The sequence below is a fragment of the Leptodactylus fuscus genome, chromosome 3, assembly GCF_031893055.1.
Source record: "Leptodactylus fuscus isolate aLepFus1 chromosome 3, aLepFus1.hap2, whole genome shotgun sequence".
Classification (NCBI taxonomy): Eukaryota; Metazoa; Chordata; class Amphibia; order Anura; family Leptodactylidae; genus Leptodactylus; species Leptodactylus fuscus.
In genome coordinates, this window is record NC_134267.1 from 102,621,295 (window position 1) to 102,642,113 (window position 20,819).

General features: G+C 39.4%; 1 protein-coding gene across 2 annotated transcripts; it reads right to left on the reverse strand.

Annotated features, from left to right (window-relative positions):
• Positions 1 to 5,037: 5,037 nt before the first annotated feature.
• VGLL2 (vestigial like family member 2) lies at positions 5,038 to 19,132 on the reverse strand. 2 transcript variants are annotated; one of them, XM_075266640.1, is made up of 4 exons: positions 18,823 to 19,132; positions 17,503 to 17,818; positions 10,140 to 10,655; positions 5,038 to 5,924 (listed from the first exon to the last, which is right to left on the reverse strand). In XM_075266640.1, the coding sequence occupies exons 1-4, from the start codon at positions 18,901 to 18,903 to the stop codon at positions 5,884 to 5,886; spliced, it is 954 nt and encodes a 317-aa protein (XP_075122741.1). In that variant the 5' UTR covers positions 18,904 to 19,132; the 3' UTR covers positions 5,038 to 5,883. The 2 variants fall into 2 exon arrangements, with proteins under 2 accessions (XP_075122741.1, XP_075122739.1); XM_075266638.1 differs by having other exon boundaries at positions 5,038 to 6,076.
• Positions 19,133 to 20,819: the final 1,687 nt, after the last annotated feature.

Genomic DNA, 20,819 nt, shown 5'->3' on the forward strand with positions numbered 1-20,819 from the left:
GGGCCATAACTTTTTTCCCTCCCCATTTATCCTACTTTGCATCTATACCAGGGAATGGGGTGAGACCTGACAAAAGGATGGGGAGCTTAAATAAGACCTTTTACCACCTCCAACAAGTCCAGCTCTCTACATTATTTAAGGGGTGCCACTCTGCTGATTCCAGAACAGTTGGAAATTTTTCTGTAGCCCCTACCATTCCCAACTAATCAATGCTGTTCTTTTAGTGCCTGTTATGCTATTTAGGCTCTGTACTGTCCAGTAGGCAGTGTCTGGCAGGATTCAACAAGGGGTGTAAGTCTGAGCTCACTGAGACACACCCTGCCTGCCAGTGCCCTTCTGACATTATAGAGATTAAATGGCCCATCAGGTATCAAAATTTACAACAATTGTTGCTCAGGAGTGTTGTAGAGAAAATTCCAACCGTGCTGGAAGCAATGAAGCAGAACGTGTTAACAGATGCTAAAAACTTCAACCCCTTCTTTTTGCAGGTATTTTTTGATTTTCATTTTTGACTTGAAAACCCTATAACTTTTTTACTTTTCTGTTCACAGAGCCATATGTTTGCAGCACAAATTGTTCATCATATTGGTGCCATTTCTTCCGTACAAAGTATTGGGCAGCTGGAAAAAAATTCAGAATGGGATGGAATTGAAGAAAAAGTGCAACTTTCTTACGGGCTTCGTTTTACAGTGTTCATTGTGCACCCAACATGACATGTCATCTGTATTCCATGTTATAGTACAATTTATATAGTTTTATTTACGTTTAAACTTCTTAAAGGGGTTTTCCAGGTGAAACTTTTAAAGTGTAAATCTGCTGGGGGCAGTGAAAAAAAAAAAAAAAAAAAAAAAAGCATACTCACCTGTCCGGGTTGCTCCATTGTCGTCCTGTGCCTCCTGATTCGTCTGCTCACCCAGGTCTCTTCCGGTGTTGTGCTGAAGTCACTGATTGGCCTCAGCAGTCACATTACCATAGACCTCAGGAAGACACCGCGGGAGTAGATGAACCGGGAGGTGAAGGAGAATATCAGAGCAATGGGGACACGTGAATATACTTTTTTTTTCACTGCCCCCAGCTTATTTAAACTTTAAAAGGGTTGTCCATTTTTGCCTGGACAACCCCTTTAACGAAATAACAAACTTTGCAAATAACACTTTTTACTTAAAGTTGCCGCACCTGTAAATTTTTTATATTTTACTGTGTGCAAGGATGCATGAGGTGTCTTTTTTTTAGTGGGCCAGTTGTACTTTTTAGTTATGCCATTATTATTAAAATTTTTATCAAAGACAAAACAGTGAAAAAAAGGAGATCTGGCACTTTTGATTTTTTTTCTTTTTTTCACTATGGTGTTTACCGTACAGGAAAAATATTTTTCTAAGTTTGTAAACTTGGTGTTTTCAGACACAGGGATGCCTAATGTGTATATGTTTCACAGTAATATTTTTGTTTAATATGTACTCTAGGGAAAGAGGGTGACTTGAAAGTTTATTTTTTTAAAAACTTTTTTTTTTAAATTTATTTATTTACCTATATACAGTATCTATTCTATTAGCCTTTCTATGAGGATTGAACCTGCACTAGTTTTATTGCATGTCCCATAAACTAGGATACAGCTGTATTGCAGTCTATGGAAGATTTGCTATGTTACTATTGAGGCTGTTCATAGACCAGCCTCAATAGTAATATTCATATAACAGGGCTGAGAACCTTCAGAAAGCTCCCTCTGTCAAAGAAACAGGTCGACTCCTGTGATCTCACCTGGCCATCAACAATAAAGATACGATTTTTTTTAACTTGGGGAGGGAGATCCTGGCCAACAATGCCCGGATCAGAGTGAATTCTGATCATGGCATTAGCTCCGGGTCTCCGCTGTTACTCTGCTACCATCTTTAAAGGCCCAACATTCACCATAGTATTATGGCGGATATCAGGAAGGGACTAAGATGCTTCAATGTGCCACAATTCAAATATTCTTCCTTTTGGCAAGTCAACTTAGGCGGTATAAACTTAGACTAGACATTCCAAATCTGCAGCAGATATACCATCCAGCATCAGTCACCGTGATAAGTCAGGTACATTTTACATCTATCTAGTCTATGTTTGCAATAATCTAAATTTTACATAATATTAGGCCTTATTCACACGATATTGAAGAAATGGCTGAGTGACAGATGTTTTTGTAACAGCCATTACATGGTCTTTTTGAGAGAACATTGATGCAACTATTCATATCATTTTTTTAAAATGTTTTTCATGGCAGTAAAAAAAAAACTAACATGTTCTATCTTTGTTTTCACAGACATATACTCCTAATAAAAATCAATGGATCTTCCTTTAACTGGTGTAAAACGGAATGACATCTGTGTTAAGTCCATTACAAATGGATCAATGGGAAAGCCAAATGAAATGTATCTGTTTTTTTTTCCAGACACTTAAAAACTGATGCTGAACAGGTAAGGCCTGGCTCACATCTGCGTTCAGTATTCCATTCGAGGAGTCCGCACCCTCGGAACAGAATACCGAATGCATTGAAAGCACACGGACCCCATAAACTATAATGGGGTCTGTGTGTTTTCCGCACAGTGTCCGCATGAATCATATGGAAAGTAGTTCTTGAAGTACACCGGACACCACGCGGAATAAACACAGACCCCATTATAGTCTAATGTGCTTTCATTGCTCACCGCTTATCAGTATGTTCAGTATTCCGTTCGGGGTGTCCCAAAGCAGACTCCCCAAATAGAATACCGAACGCAGATGTGAGCCAGGTCTAATACTCGGCCATCAAAAATAGAACAGAACGGATGCAAAATGTCTCCATCTATTAAATATAACCTTGAGCATAACTGTAGTTATTAGATTAGAAAACACATGTATGGTATTGCTTTGTATTTCAGAGTACAGCTAATATCCATTAACACCTCATTCCTGTATAATTCATGCAGGATAATGATCTGTTATTATGTTATTTCTGCAACTCTTCTCTCCTATACATTTGAATAGGACTTACAGCCATGTTTGAACACATTTGAACTGAGCAACCGTCTGTGCTATACATTTGCCTTATGTGTGAAAAGCATCATAACATGGATTTACACTATCTAATTAATGAAATACATTTATAACAATAATAATAAAAGGTCATAATTGCGCAGTAGCATCTGTTTCCACTCAATGTAGATGAGGGGACTTGAGACTCTTGTTATCAGTGGGGAACCCAGAGGTCAGTCCTCCATTAATACTGTTCTGTAATTCATTCTAAAATCCCTGTAAGGTTCTGTTCACATTAGCTTTACAGTTTCTCTTATTATTCGAGCCAAGACAACTTAGCGTTTTAGGGTCCATTCACACGAGGAAAATGGTGAGGAATTTGGTTTGGAATTTCAGCGCTGAAAAAAAAAGCCTCCCATTGACTTCAATGGGTTCAGTGCTGAAATTTCACACCAAATTCCTCACCCTTTTCCTCTGTGTGAATGGACCCTTAGGGGGCATTCACATGGAGCAAAGTGGAGCTGATTCTAAATCGATAACTCGGGGCAGAATTAGCGCTGATAAAAAAAAGACTCCCATTGACTTCAATGGGTTCCGTGAAGAACACATTGAAATCAATGGGAGTCTTTTTAAACCATTGATTCCAATGTGTTTTGCGCAGAAAACGGAACCCATTGAAGTCAATGGGAGTCTTTTTTTTATCAGCGCTGATTCTGCCGAGAGTTATCATGGCAGAATCAGCGCCACTTCACTCCGTGTGAATGCTTCCTTAGAGTACCTGCAAAGTGGAAGGGATTCTGGCTAATCTCATCCACACACTGCAGAAAAATATCTGTAGTGGAAATGCTGCGATTTCAAAAATGCTTTTGTATTTGTAAATTGCAGCATGTCATCCTGATAAAGCCTGAAATAGCTGATTGGCTTATAATAGGATTCATTAAGTTCCTATGATATTTAATATAGTTTTGTTTTTGCAAAAATATTGCTCCTGAATGTGTTATTCCTGCCATAAAATTCAAGAAAATCTAATAGAATGGATACAAGAGCTACTGCGAACACTAAGAAGTTTCAAGACTATCAAGGGCTAGGGAGTAACTTTTTTATGCATGCAGAAATTGCACATTGGTTCACAGCACGGAAAATATCACAGTAGGAATATATCCAATTGTATACATACATTTTTTGTTATAGCAACGTTTCAGGATGAACCCTTCATCAGGCATAGGCTCAAAGATGCAGTGAGGTAAATTGTTGCAATCCAACCCATTGGAGGAACCATTACCTAAGGAGTGTAAGGAGCAGCTAGGAGTCCAGAACCAATGTGCAATTAAAATGTTATTCTGCAAGCAGTTGAACATATGGCGTGCCATCCCATTTTTTTTCCCTTTCTTCTATCTCATTTCATATGTTGCAAGACATATTTTGACACACATATCCCACGGTTGAGACAAATATATTATACCTCTTTCTTCACATATGATTGAACCCAACCTTGTTTGCGAAGTTAAGAATGTGACGTGTCATCGAGCATAGTATGACATAGACCTGTAGAACTTACCAGGTGATAAGAGTAGACATACTGAGAAGTGTCCACATAGTGTCACATATAAATGAAACAGAATGTTAATTAAACTAATCCTTCGTATATTATTAGACACTATCTTGTGGTATTGCCAGATGAACCTGGACAAAGTGGGCATGGGATTAGATATCAAGGCAATAAATCACCAAGCTGTTGCTCCCTTGAAATATTTCTAGACACAGAAATCTCACCCAGGCAGATACTTGAGTGTAATAACAACATTTATCCATCCTGACGACTGTGTATAGTGCCAGCAGTGTTAAAATAAGTATGGAAAGAATGGTCTCTTATTGCATGTTCTGTACCTAACTGAACTTCATAAGCTGCCACCATGTCTATAAAAACTATTGCAATGGTAAAAGTAGGTTGTGTGTTATACCAGGTAGATGAAATAAAGCTTTTATAAGCCCTGAATAACAATAATAATAATAATCCCATGCGGCCTAGTCAAAAAGCAACACATCTAAGGATGTGAAGATATTTTAATGCAGAAACCCTACAATTAAATACATCTCTCACAGTACCCCAAACAAATTAAAGTGACAAGATGACAGCAACATATACACACTTTGGCCACACTGAAATGTGTCTCTGCAGAGTATCACCTTTCACTGCTGCAGTTGTTCCATCCATGTACATGCTGTCAGTTTTGAAAAGCAATTCTTTCATCATAAAATTCTCTTGTAAAAAAAAAAAATCAAATGCGATTGTTGGGCTAAACCCTGAGAAGTGCCACCTTGCTTGTCATATTTCTGAAGTTCGAACAGTTGTCCATCTAACAGCTGCATTTGTATAAGCTTTGGGCAGGTGGCCCTGGATAGATTCTTCCCACTCATAACAGACTGGATTGAATGTCCACATATGGGCTTTTAGTCCGTCGACCTCTAGTCCTTTCATTTATGTCCATAGTCTGCATGTGTAATGTGTGTGCTTAGTCTGTATAACCACAAAAAGGATACTACAATCACATTGGACGTTTGTTCTTCAGGCAGCTTGGTTTGGAAAGTACATTTTCACATAGACATAAAAAATATTCACAACAAAAATAAGTCCTTTTTCCTCATACGAATGAAAGTTAATTATATTAATATATAATTATATCTCTATATATATTTTTGGTGGCACCAATTCTTTTGTCGATCACATTTTAAATAAAAATATGAGTCTTTGAGCAAGTAGGAATTAAGATTGTCTACTGCATGGCCGGTGGTATGGAGTCCTTTTCTCATCCTCTGCTTGCAGTCTTAGTGCTGGAACACATGTGTTCTGGGCCTTGGATTAAGTGAATTGGCTGAGAGTCTTTGAGAAGATCAGCTCAGGAGAGGTCCTCCACAGAAGGTGTAACGTCGAGCTGTAAACCAAGATCACAAGCTGTTACCACCAAACCAAAGCAACTCCATGTCAGCTCAGAATGCCACCAATTCTACAAGGTGGAGAGGATCTACAGGGGCAACAGGTTTTAAAACCAGTACAGATCCTTGCTTTTATCCTGAGGCTGTAAACCTGGGAATGGAGGAGGCAGAGAAGGAGAGTGAGGAAGAGAGAGGTGGTTGCAAAGGGTGGAAAGAAATAAAGGTACAAGATATTTAAGGAGAGGGTATAATAATAGTATGGGTGGCCACTGCCTGAGGAAATAGGTGCAGTGAGGAAATAATAAGGGATTCTATAGATCTATATGCCGTAATTAGAAGAGAAATAGAATAGCATATATATAGCACAATATCGTCTATATTAAATTTATGTTCTGGACTCAAGGTATTTGGTGGCAATATTTGTTGACATACGTAAATCAATATAAACAGATATCTAAATGTAATATATATGTACACCAAACCAGATATAAACCAATAGAACCCCTTTCACTGTTTAAAATAAAGTGTCTATAACAGCCCTTAAAATTTCAGTGTGAATGTTGGATGAATATAAGAGAATTTAGACGAGCAATTGGAGCCTGTACTTTTCAAAGGACAAAAATGTTGTACTGTATTGTGTTCCTATGTTAAACAGTATAATATATATACCTGAGCTTTCATCTCTGTGGCTCTTCTGCTGTATTTACTGTAGCTCCATATTACCTCTGCCGCTATTATTATGCTGTCTTATTTCTCAATTATCAACCCCCCCCAAGCGTTTTCCTCCTTCTCCTGACATCATACCCACTTTTTTTAAGTTTTGCCTTTCTCATTGACCCAGATTTTCTCCCTGTGCCTACCTCATAACTTCAAGATAAAATTTTCTTACAGACTTCATTTAACTCTCAGTCTCTGCCACTGTGACTAAACACTTTGAATAGAGATATATCTCAACAGCTAAAAACTCATCTGATGATGCAAAGTTCATAATATGATTATTGAGCCCCAGTAAATCCCTGGACCATTTATAAAAGTAACTTTTTATAGAGCCTATATAATGTTGGTTATATATTTTGAACCTTGGTGGTTTGTGTAGGATATTGTGACCATAAGTATAATTATTATACAGCTAATACAGTGAATGCTATAAATGTTTTTGTATCAGTATTGTGAGAAATAGAGAGAGAGATTACTTAAAATCTTTAAGATCCAGTAGGGTTTTCTGATGTATTTGTATTTTTGTTGTATTGAATAGAGATGAGCGAGTACTATTCGAAACGGCCGTTTCAAATAGCACGCACCCATAGGAATGAATGATTGAATTTAAAGAAAAAAATCATCTTGACAACCCTGCGGAGTAACTAATGTACAGGATTCATGCCATAACAGTTCAGCAAGTAATCCTCTTGAGAACCTGAGAGTATATTATTCTACCGTGGTTAAGAAGGAATGACACCATCCTTGTTTTCTATAAACAAGGCTGCCAATATCAGTCTTTACAGGGATTGCTTTTGGGTGAAAGCACATCACAATATACAAGGTTTGAACTGATCAATTATCTAAATCCTGACTCAAAGAACCTGTAACAATATCTTTACAATCCGGGAAAGAGAACTCCAAACAAAGACAATGAAACAAGCGTGCGGGGGCAGGAATGTTTTGCATGGATGGCATGAATAGTTAACCAACAGCAGTGCAAATACTGAAAAACAATTCCAAAGAACTTTAAGTGAGAAGTCTGCTAACCACAACAAGATAGATTAGATGGGTGTTAATAAGTAACTTTTGTTCTCTGATGCTTTGTGGAACAATTATTTTATATTTCCTAGAAGTATTATAGGCTCCTTCTCTAGACTTATTCTGTAAATGGCTTGTATGCTTGAATTGGGGTAGTAAATTATATTTTGAGCTCCAATGGAGAATACATGGAAGAGTAAGATGCCAAGATGCTATGCTTGCCATCAGCTGACCCTACATGGCAAAATTTAACCAAACTGGAAACATGGCATAAATACGGATGCATAACTGTGACAAATAACAGATATCTATGGAAATTTTGAGAGAATCATTTCAGAGCTAGTCATTTATATTTTATCAGAGGTCTTAGACACTGTAAAATTGAGGGCAAATGATCTACTGAATGTCCTACTGAACAATAAAATGGTGGAATTAATGGAGTTGCCCATCACAAAATATTACTAAGTATGATATATATCTTCCCTATGCATGGCAAGCTTCATTCAATTTGAAGCATCTTTTAGGCTGAGTTTCCACGTTTCGGAAACACAGCTTTTGCAGATTTTGCTGCGGTTTTTTGAGCCAAAGTCAAGAATGGCTGTAAAAGGAACGGAAAATATATAGTAAGTGCTTATACTTTCACCTTCTGCTCAATCCATTCCTGCCTTTGGGTCAGTGCACACATGGAGTTTTTTGGCGCTGATTTTGACGTTGAATTCACCTCAAAATCAGCCTCCATAAAAAGCCTCCCAATAGAACTCTATTGGGAGGCTTTTTTTGAAGCGGATTCAGCGTCAAAATCAGCCCCCAAAAATTCTGTGTGCACTGACCCTTTGCAGCAAAATCTGCAACCAAAAAAGGCTGCGTTTCCTCAATGTGGGGCTTTAGCCTTAGGGTATTTTTTATACATGTGTTTGAGTCTTTTTAAAAGAGTGGTTTTCTGTTTTTTTTTTTTTTTTTTTTTTTTAAAAAAACAAAACTATTGAGAAGACTCTACAGAAAAAACACCATACCTAGAGTATGATGCATGATAAAAATTCCAAAGATCCCAATAACACCTCTAAAACATCATAAAAAAACCTCTGTGCATGTATTCATTGTTATATAAACGTCATTGTCAAAAAACTCTTCTAAAATGGCGCTTTATTTGGCACTGAATTTTCCACGCTTAAAAAAATCCTCCCATTCCACTAGTGAAAAAAAAAGCTAGCGGAAACCATTGGAATCAATGGGAGGCTTTTTTTCAGTGTGGAAAATTCAGCGTCAAATAAAGCACCATTTTCCTCCATGTGAATGGACCCTGAAAGTACCATAAGGGTCCATTCACACGGAGTAACGTGCCGCGTGATGTTGCACGTATATGGCGTGTGAGACTTTGCGTGCCGTAAAAGCTCCCATTGATTTCAATGGGAGCCTGGATCGTATACGCAGCGTTATTTTGCGGACGTGATTTTGCGGCCGCAAAATCACGGCCGCAAAATAATGCCGCATATACGATCCAGGCTCCCATTGAAATCAATAGGAGCTTTTACGGCACGCAAAGTCTCACACGCCATATACGTGCAACATCACGCGGCACGTTACTCCGTGTGAATGATTCACCTCTGGCTCGAAAAAAAAAGCAAAGTTTCTGCAACAAAAAATGCAGCTTTTCCACAAAGAATGTCCTCACCCTAAGGCTGAAGCCCCACATTGAGGAAAAGCAGCCTTTTTTTGATGCTGTCGAAAAGCTGTGTTTTAAAAAATGTGCTTTTTAGCATTTTCAAGAAAAAATAATCAAAGTAAGGGTGCATGCACACTACGTAATGCCGGGCGTGTATGAGAGCCGTACACGCCGGCATTACAGCAGGGCTGCCGAACACTTCCCATTCACTTCAATGGGAGCGCTCGTAAACGCCGCTGTTACGAGCGCTCCCATTGAAGTGAATGGGAAGTGTTCGGCAGCCCTGCTGTAACGCCGGCGTGTACGGCTCTCATACACGCCCGGCGATACGTAGTGTGCATGCACCCTAAGGCTGGCTTCACAAGGACAATTTCTGTCTGGGACATATGGACTGGATGCCAGCAGTATTTCCTGGACCGAACCCTAAACTGGGACCCGAGCATCTACAATTATAGTCATTTATGATGCTAGGAGTCATTACTTACCTGCAGCTCCCCTGCCCCTAACTGAAAACATAACTACAGCATGAGACAGTAGTGTCACAGGGAAGCAGGGATTTCTAGCGTCATAAGTGACTGATGCTGGGAATCAGGTCGCTGCTCAGGTTCAGTCCAGGAAATACTGCCAACATCTGATCCATATCTCCCAAACTGAATCCCTCCATACAAAGCCAGCCTAACTCAAGCGCCATTTTATCTACATCAATGATAATAATAATGACTAACACTGATCAAAATGCAGAATTATTGTATAGAATGACACCTCCAGAAGTGTCATCTGTAAGAGGTATTGAATAAATCCCAACCCCTCTTACCTGCATCAACATTGAGGCTAAGACTTTGTCCCATGTCTCCTGCTGGTCCTGGATATGGCCCAGGGCTTGTCCATGCAGATGCAGTTGACTCTCCCTTACTTAGATCACACTGTGTGGCACTAGGTGCTGTTCCTGCAGGTGTGATCCTATGAGGCCTGACTGATGCAGGGACAAGTAGCGAACTGTAGCGGGGATCAAAGTGTGTACTGTATACCTCATGCATGCCAGCTCGTGGATAACTGGAACCCTGACTGTTTATAGCTCCCCCAATAGAATATGGGTGGTGGTGATGGTGATGATGGTGTGCATGGTGCCAGGGCTCAGGTGGTCCCTGGTGTAGATGACTATGAAGTGAAGCAGGGGAATAAGGGTCTGCTCCAAAAGGGATTTCAGTATGAGGACCACTTAAAGGACTGGCTAGGCTGCTGCCCAGGGTTGGTGGAGCTACAGACGGCTGGTAGCTGCTGTTCCAAAAGGATGGAGGAAAGCTTCGTTGACTCATTGGGAAAGATGGGTCTGTGAAATAACACAAAAACATCATTTGTAGCATTAAGTATGGTTATTTGTATACTCTATTACAGTAAATCATTTGGGGGCACTAACAAATGGTACCACACAGAGCAACAACCAAACATATATAGCAATTACCATTAGGGGTGTATGTGTGTGTATAGATACAAGTGTATTGTGTACATGTGTGAGTCTAATGTGTATGTGTGCATCATAGACACATCATATATATCAATACTATGTGTGGTATGACTTGTGTTTGTGATATAGTACATATATCATTGATAATCCAAATAGATTAATACCATGATACAATTACTTTTAGGGGTGATCATTAAAATTCTTTAATTAATAAGTATAAGTTTTTAGAAATGAGAACAAATGATAATCACTAAAATAATATTGGTGCCATATATTACACCTCATTTTCTTCACTTACATTTGTCTACCTCATGGAGGTCCCATGTTAAAGGGAACATAACAAACAATCATTTATTTGCAACAACTATAAAGCTTCAGCAACAGTAACCTTCCAGTCACTTCCCACAGAATGCCAAAGGGATCAATCAATACCTACATAAAATCATAATGTTTTAATTCCATGGAAATCACACTAGCATTTGGACACAGCCTCTGCAACTCTAATTCAGATCACGGACATTGAACAACTTCAGATTACTACCTACGTTGTAGCCTAAAACCTTCTCCAAAGGCTGTGCTAATGTCTAATATTAGACATCAGCAAAGCCTCCTCCATGTAGTGAGCAGAGGCAGACTGGTGACATCATACACCAGAGTCTCATATCACATTGTAGCAATGGCTCACTGCTTCACTAAGCAATTAGGTAGTAATATAAGTAAGTAGTAATATATTTCTATATTAAATAGAAATTAGTAAAATGTGTGTCAGTGTAGTTTCCAGGCACAACATGTCCACTACATATGCCCCCACTCTTAAAGAGGACCTTGCACCACTTGAGGCACATGCGGTTTATACACCGCTAGAAAGCTGACAGTGCGCTGAATTCAGCGCACTGTCTGCTTTCAAGATCTGTGCCCCAGGTGAAGAGCTATCGGTGCCGGTACTGTAGCTCTTCACAGTCAGTCCGTCAGGAACGCCTTTCCTCACAGCAGCGCCTATAGCGCTGTACTGTGAGAGCGGGGAGGAACACCTCCCTCCCCTCTTGATAGTGCTCGTCCATAGACGAGTACTGGGGGAGGCGTTGCTCACCGCTCTCACATTACAGCGCTATAGATACTGCTGTGAGGAAAAGACTGACTGTCAGAAACGCCCTTCTGACGGTGAAGAGTTATGGTACCGGCACCAATAGCTCTTCATCGGAGGCACAGAACGGGAAAGCTGATAATGCGCTGAATTCAGCGTACTGTTGGCTTTCTAGCGGTATATCACACTGCATATGCTTTAATGAGGCTGGTGAAGCTGGATAGCCCCATAGACTCTGAATAAAAAACAGGGTACATGCTCAGCCACCAAACCACTGAAATGTCTCCTCACTGAAATTATGTAGTGAGGAGAAACAGGGGGTTGGAACCCAATTGTTATCCTGATGAAAGGTGATAAACCTTTATTATGGGCACCCCCTTTTACAGCACTTAAAGGATATTTCTTTCTTTATTAAAAATATCAATCTTCATCTTCAAAATCTGCTTGCAGTCAGTGAATACAAGAACCCTGTTTAAATCCAGATGCTGAAAACTTTTGTAGAGATAAGGCCTGGTTCACATCTGCTTTCGGGTTTCCTTTCAGGGAGTCCACTTGGGGACCCCTTGAACGGAAATCTATACGCATTACCGGTGAAACCTGCAGGCCCCAAAGACTATAATGGGTTCCCTGTGGTTTCCGCACGAAACATGCAGAGAGAAAAGTCCTACAATGCAGATGTGAACCAGGCCTTACAGTTAACAAAGCTAAGAGTTTGCTACATGTGTTCAGTCTTCAGTACACTCACAATGTTCCTGCAGCACAAACCTCTCTCTTGCCTAATAGATTGTTAGGGGGAGTTCACATGGAGGAAAGTGGAGCGCAATCTGGCACGTATACACATGCCGGCAGATGACGCGCTCAAAATGCTCCCATTCATTTCAATGGGAGTTAGGAGCGTATACGCCACGTTATTTTGCGGCCGCAAAATCACGGCCGCAAAATAACGCGGCGTATACGATCCTAACTCCCATTGAAATGAATGGGATGTTTTTGCGAGCGCAATCTGCTCACACGTGTATACGTGCCAGACTGCGCTCCACTTTCCTCCGCGTGAACTCACCCTTACAATATATAAAATATGTCAGCCTTGTTTGCAAGCTGTCCCTATTCTAGATGCAATACAGGCAAAACTTACACTGTGAGAAGTGTAAAGTCTGAAAGGGTGTTAGCTTCTGATTTTTATCTGCACATTATTGAAGAAATTTATTAAACTTTGAGTCAGTTTTCTGGTAGAGAAAAGACATAATTTTTGATGCACAGCTGATTTTTTGCCGAAAGAGAGAGTAATGTTTTATCTTTTTGTGATCCACATGCCACTTTTCGAAATAGTGGATGAGTGGGGTAGGGCTTAGTGATAGAGAACATGGCTTCCGATGGCCCAGCAGATTTATTATAATTTATGTCAGAGGCTGGTGTAAATACTAAGGTGAGGTTCACACTACTGTTGGAGTCCGCTCAGAAGGTGTCCGTTTTAAAAAAACAAACAAACAACAAAAAGCGGACACCTATCATAACGGACACAAATGGACAGTAACTGATGGCTATCAGTTACTGTCTGTTATATGTCCGTTGCCCATAGACCTCAATGTTAAAAAAAAAAAAAAAAAAAAAAAAAGGACACTTACTGTTCGTTTTTCCAAATGGACAGAAAAGTCCTGTATGTAGGATTTTGTTGTCCCCTTGAAAAAATGCATACGGTTGTAAACGGACACTAAAGGACACAAGATAAAATCCCATTGAAATGAATGGAAATTGCAAACGGACCAGCTAGTCCTAGTCTTGTACGGACAATAGCCACGGACACTACTGAGCGGACATCAACGGTAGTGTGAACACCCCCTGACTCAAATCTATGTCTGCTGGTAGCTTGAGTTTCTGGTGCACAGAGCAGAGTATGTGCCTATTTCATTAGGCGGCATGTGCCTCTTTATAGATGAGTTGCATCTCTAGTCCATTGCACAAGAGATTGAGACTAGTGTAGAAAATCCAGTGTAGGTCATTTTCCTCTGCTGTATATTAAAAAACCTTGATAAACATCAAACCAGTAAAAGGCCGTGTAAACAGTAACTAAGCTTATTTCTTTTTCATAAATCAACGGTACAGGTGAAGATAACAAACTTTGTTGTATAGTATATTCTATTAAAGAAAAATGCATACATCCTTTTTCTAAATTCCCTCATCACTTCCATGCATAAAGCGATACAGTTAGTGACATATCTCACAAGGGTGCTGAACAGTAATTCAACTGATAATTCAGCTCTGTGGTGAGATAAAACATTTCCAACATCTTTCTCTGCCTTCTGTCTCCCTTGAACAGTCCATCCTCCTCTTCCCCCTCCCCTCTCTATAGACTACTACTACTTGCAGCTAGAGGCTGACCGGACTTCTGTGTACTGATCTGATCAGGGATATGGAGGAGGGAAATAAGTGAAAAAACATGCATTTTTTAAAAATAGACACCTGGAATATTGTATGAAAAAAAAAAATCAAATTTTAGTTAACCTTTAAATGTGTCCCTAAAGACGATCACAGATGGAGTACATCTCGGATTGTAATGGAATATAGCTGTCATTTCATTTATCTTTGGTTTTACTTGGGCCTGAAGATACAACTATGTTCCGTTTACATGGTACATAAGCAATTCTATCTAAGAAACATAGAAACAATGTAAAATTATTTACACGTATGGCAGATTTACTGTACCAGTTTTCTGCTCCATACATGTAGATGGCGTTGCTCCTGCACCATGTGCATTGATTTTAGGTCTATGGGATGGATTTTAGCAACCAATTTGCCATGTTGAGCCTTTTCCCTGCTTATACAGTCTTATGGTGGTGTCACATTCCAGGGATATGAACTTCTCTTTTCTTTGCATGTTTCATAGGCACTGAAGACAAACTAAAGATGTATATTAGAGTGGTTTCTATGAGTATCTCACCTCCAGATTTTGTATATAGCTTTCTGCTAAGTCACAAGATGAGGGAAACTGTCTATTCATTAGCAGCAATCCAGTCCTTGTAAATGCTGTAATGTTAATAAAGCTCCTCCATATAATACCCTGGCTTCTAGTGGACTTATGATAAAGCACATGATACTGAGGGTCACGTTATTATTCAAGGTTCTATCATATAGCCTATAAAATGAACATTTATAAAGCCTATCATTGTCACCATAAAAGGAACAATCTGTACGTGATGCGAACCAGCTTCATAACATCGCTGCATGCATGTGAACTTGGTGCATAGAATTCTCTTTAGAAAACCTTTTCATCGACAAAATACATGTAGACCATGGAAAAATGTGACCTTTTACAGATGTCCAACGCAATCCTTGTAAGTTTAATAAAAGACAAGGAAAAGAGAAATGTGATCCACAGATATAGCAGAGTTGTTTCTGACAGCTGCAGCTCAACTGAGGGAAAGTATATTCACAGAGAAAGAGTCAAGAAAATCAAAGATATGGAAGGATCTGACTAAAGTGATATTTTAGGATGTGTTTTTACATCCAAAAGACGTTCATGTATCCCTATTGACAGGAGCTAATAAATACTACATACTCTTTTTTACAATCTGGTGTATCAGCTATTACTAGTTAATTGTGAATAAATCAGTCGTAGCAGAGACAAGTTTGTCACGTTTGTTACGTTCATATGAACATTGTAAAACATGGCTGTGAGAAATAAATCAAACTGTCCATTTTTGCAGCCGCTTTAAGTCTATTGAGGAATCCGTGAAAATGGACAGAGATAGGACATGTTCCTGTTTTTTAGAACAAGACTGGCAAAAAAAAACCCTGAAATCAATGTGTTCTAAAAAATGTCTGTCACATGGCTATTTTTATCTTTTGTGTGAATATAGCCTAAGTGTTATTTAATTTTTTTTTTTATAATTTGTAGGGATAGAGATAAAAAGGAATACACAACTTACTTTTTTATATGAATATTCATTATAATTTTAATTAGAAAATGGCCTGTAAAGTGTCCCTTCAACAACTCACTAAGTAGCTTTACTAACAGCCCCGATCGCCCCTTTCTTCCCAGTGTGTCCCAGCCCAGATTCTTAGTCTGTGAACGCTTCGGAAAGGAAGGGGGGAGAGGGGTTGTCAGTAAATTTCAGTAGAAATACAAACAGAATAGAGCAGATAGTGTAGGGCACACATAGAAATAAGAGTTTTTATAGAGGAAGCCTCTGCATGTTACTGGTGTCCAAATTCAGCGCACTAAAGGTACATTGTAAAGTTTTATATGACTTTCTCTACACCTTAAAAAGTGACATACACATTAATACTAGTATACTAATACTTTAAGCTTGATTTTTCTCAATGTCAAAATGTGTTGGACTACAACTAAACCAACTGCATTATTGTTATAGATGGTAAAAAGGGTAAAATGACACTTTATTATTATGTCTGCAACATTTTAATGTCAAGGGCTACACAAACAGATTGTTGGCATAGAAAAATACTATAAGTGGTTAATTCTTTCATTCCTTGTTCCTGTGCAGTCCTTGCCCATTCAAAGTCACTGAGTTGACAAACTACTTTGATAGATACAGAACTAACCACAAAAATAAAGTTACATCACTTTACTACCAGTCTGAAACTAGAGACGTATAGGTATCCATTGCTATCATTATAGCCATAGACTCTTGTATTAATCATTTGCAATAAATCTTATCATCTGTCAACTTATTAAAACAATTTGCCTAAAATTCATGATATTAACAGTTTTACTTATATAACATGGCATTTCCAAACATTATAGCAAAAAGTACAATCCTCTTTATCTTTAGAGGAAGGTAAATGGAAGAAATGAGGAAAGACTGAGAGTTCTTTTATTCTTTTACATATGTCATTTTGATGCAATTTTTGCTGTAAAAAGTGAAATATTTTCTATATATTTCTTCCTACTTTTTGATATAATTCTGACATAAGCTTCAAAAACTTGAACAACATGACACATGTGAACTCACCCAATAACCACAACTCGGAATCTCACTTCTAATATCAGTAACGTAATATGTGTTATGGATTTTGATATGTTTGGAAAAAGCTGCTTTATTTTACAAGAACTGCAAACAAACCAAGCCAGAGAAGGTATACTTAGTTATATATTTATATATGCAGTTATATTTTAAATTGTGCTCACACAGTAATAAGTAAATACATTTATGTTATAGTGTGTGTTTATTGTACTTAGTAACCGGTTAAGTTAAATTTGAGAATAAATCTTATTACATTATAGTTATAATGTAAGCAAAAAGTATAAAAGAAATCAGGAATATTTTGAAGTTCTTACACATTTTGTTGTCTCTGATGAAATAAAATATCACATCACTAGTTATTAAAAAAAATATTTTGTAAAGCGCTTTCTATGAGTAAAGTGACACTGACTTAGTCCTACCCTAGGTTATTTATCTGCCTTTTTAATAGACTGCGCTCTACCTATGTACATCTTTTGGATTCAATTTACCATTTTCAGTACAAACTAATATTCCAGGGTTCCGGTGTCCAACGGAAGAATAATAATAGACGGACATTATTAAAACAAAAGCTTTGCCCTATGACCATAAAATAACCACAGTTTTGCCACCTATTATTATTAATGAATTTATGTGTTGTTGCCCTTACCTCTCCATGAGCTAGCAGGTCGAGACGCCTTGGCACTGGCACTGCTGGGAGAGTAGCTGCTGGGCTGACTGAGGGCTCTGCTGAAGTGCTCATCCACCACCGAGCTGATGTCTCCCTGGAAATAAGTGAATAGGACACATCGGGAATTGATGTACTCCGCTTCAGGGGGTCTCTCCTTCTCCGGGCTGCAGTCCTCTTCCTTAATACTGGCTGGGGCATGGGTGGAGAATGAGCTGGCACTGCTGCTGGTGCTACTACTGGCACTGCTGCTGGCACTTTCAGGTGCTTCCTGCATTTTTGAGTAAAACGCTAGCTTCTAAAAGAATGTAAAAAAGAACTATGAGCCAGTGGGAACTCTAAAGTTAACTGGTGCGTTGAACAACTAATAGGATATAGTTTATATTATATATTATGAACACAACATAAAACGGTGACATATTATCAGAAATCGTGCAGATTGCATATAGTACTCAGAACGTATTATTGTTTACTAGTGTATGCATAATAATAAAATTACATGATTTAACGCCTTCTATATTATTTCTGTTCTGATTTCATACAAAAAGTTCACTGCAGTTGCAAAACAAATCCATAACTATACAACAACCTCAACGTGCAAAAGATGCGCCAAAGCCTGAAGCCTGCAACTTACCACAATTCCCAAACAAATTCAATGGCCAGTGCGCGAATACAGTGCGGTATAGCAGAGCTCTCAGCGCGGCGGTAACAATAGGGGAACTCTTCTACAGTAGTTCTGTCTGAGATGCTTATGAAATGGACTAGAACAGGTGCAGGATATGGGAAACACAGTGTAACCCAAGTCTGCACAATTACCAAACAAAGAGCTGTGTCCAAACTACTGCTACACCTGTTCACTAGCAATGAACTATGGGCTATGTGTGTGTGTGTATATATATATATATATATATATATATATATATATATATATATATATATATATATATATCTATATCTCAGTCTGAATACATTGCATTGTGTTAGAAGTTGTTCATGTGTAGATACAGTATGTATATAGTAGAAGACATATATGTATACATCTAGCTTTGTGCCACTGTCCAGAACTTATTTGCTGTAAGAGTGTCAGTAAATATTTGCTTAGCACCTCATTATCTAGAGCTCGCCATGTGCCGGACACTTCACACTTGAGGACTTTCACACGTCCTATAACCACAGTCAAGCAGTCTAAACAAATCCATATAGTGGCACTGAGTTAGTGCTGTGCCCAGTGTTACAGGTGCCATTGTAGTCCGGTGAGTAATGCCGGGACTGACAGACTCCCCTCCCCTCAGTATCACCTACCTGATGATAGGGACTATAGGCGGCGGTGAAGTAAGGCTGAGGAGGACCATACACTTGGTACATTACATCCAGACAGCTCATGGCTAGCAGGAGAGGCAGGGGGCGATGCTGCTGGAGGGGTGCTCTGCCTGGCGTGTTGGTTCATTAATGTCCCGTGCGGCTCCTCGTCCACAGAAAAGCTGGATCCTGCACTTCAGCTTACAATGGCCACACTTTATTCATGCATGAGGTAAAACCCAGGACCTATGCGAGCCAGTGTGTGCTATCCTCTCAGTCCTAATGTATACCCCCTAAGTCATCACCTAGGGAGACACCCCTCCCACTGCTACATATGTATCCCCTGCAGCCTGAAGCCCCTGGCAAGGATCCTCCTCCATTACCTTGTTTGTAGGGAAATCCCTTGTCAGGGATCTTAGTCACTCCCTCTGGGGCGGCGACGTGTCCATGTATGAGGTGTAGTGCACACTACTGTCTGCTGCGCTTAACCCTTAGTGCTCACACTGCTGCGGCTAGGACCCTATTCACATTCTAGCTAAAGGGAACACAGGCAAATTATACTAAACAGTGGGTTAACAAAAACTGCTAGTCATATCCCTCACTATATTAAGAAGGTGGGATATATATGTATATATATATATATATATATATATATATATATATATATATATACATATATATATGGGATAATTGTGTGTCTGCAGAATGCTATATGTAACATATTATTATTATTATTATTATTGTTTATTTATATAGCTCCATTAATTCCATGGTGCTTTACATTTGGGGGTTTACATATGGTACACAAAATATACAGGTAGATATAATACTAACAGTGATGGACTGGCACGGTGGGGTAGAGGGCCCTGCCCGCGAGGGCTTACAATCTATATATCTGGCTGCCAGTATATAAGGTCCCATAAAACATTAGGACTCTTTGTGACATGCGAGAGGATCCCTGTGCTGATGCAATGTGTCTAAAATCTAAAGACATCAAGTCATCATAAAGAAAATAATATAAATCATTAAAAATCTAACAAACAATTAGGCAAGTGGTAAATAAGCTGCGAGGCGCGTGCACATTAAAAGGGGTTATGCAGGTTTTAAATAAATACACCCGCACATGGTCTAAAACAAACCTCTGTCACACACCCATGATGCATGCATGAAACATGGTCTGTGTACAGAGCTCCTGAATGTCCGAATGGACTGAGCTGGAGCTGTCAGCGCAGTAGTGATCTGACCGTTCAGGAGTCATTACATCATAACTCACCATGATGCCATGAATTCCATTCACACGGCCACAGTCAGTCTGGGAAATACAGCCCGCACAGACCGTGTTTCACTGATAGAACAAAATCGTATGAATAAGCCTTTATTTCTCCAGCGATGCTTCTGCTGTCCTTCTGCCAACATCCGACCACAGTGGTCACACGCTGTACTACTGGCATCACCACTCCAGCGGTTAAAGCCAGGATAATAGTAGTATGCCATGTGACCGCCATCTGTATACAAAGACTGTGAGGACAGCTCTAGTGGCTATGTTGGATTGTAGGAGAATTAATGCCATCAGGCCCCCATGTTTCATTAAGGTTGGTGCAGATATCTGCTGAGGAAGGTCACATGATGATAGAAACATCCGGATTTAGCATGTAAACAGCCTCAATTACCTTCTAGCAATTTTTGCCTATATGCCTGAACACAGTGCAGGTGGTGGGTGACAGAAGGATACTGTCCGTGGTGAGCTCCATGGAGAACAACTCCCACCCATGTATGAGACCGTGACAGCACTGGGCAGTGACCGTCTGCTTCACCCCAAGTGTGAGAAGGAGCGCTATCGGAGATCCTTCCTCCCAACCGGAGTCAGGCTGTATAATCAACATCAGGCTAAGCAGAGATCACTCCACACAGAGAACTAAATGATCCTGAAGTTGTGGTAGCCCTCCTACTATCTTCTTTATTAGTTACCTTTTATCTGTACCCATTATTACTGTAATGCC

Coding starts and splice junctions, on each gene's coding strand:
- VGLL2 (XM_075266638.1), bottom strand. CDS start 18,903: ATGAGCTGTCTGGATGTAATGTACCAAGTGTATGGTCCTCCTCAGCCT. Junction 17,819..18,822: donor CCTATAGTCCCTATCATCAG/GTAGGTGATACT, acceptor ACATTCTTTTAG/AAGCTAGCGTTTTACTCAAA. Junction 10,656..17,502: donor ACCTGCTAGCTCATGGAGAG/GTAAGGGCAACA, acceptor GTTATTTCACAG/ACCCATCTTTCCCAATGAGT.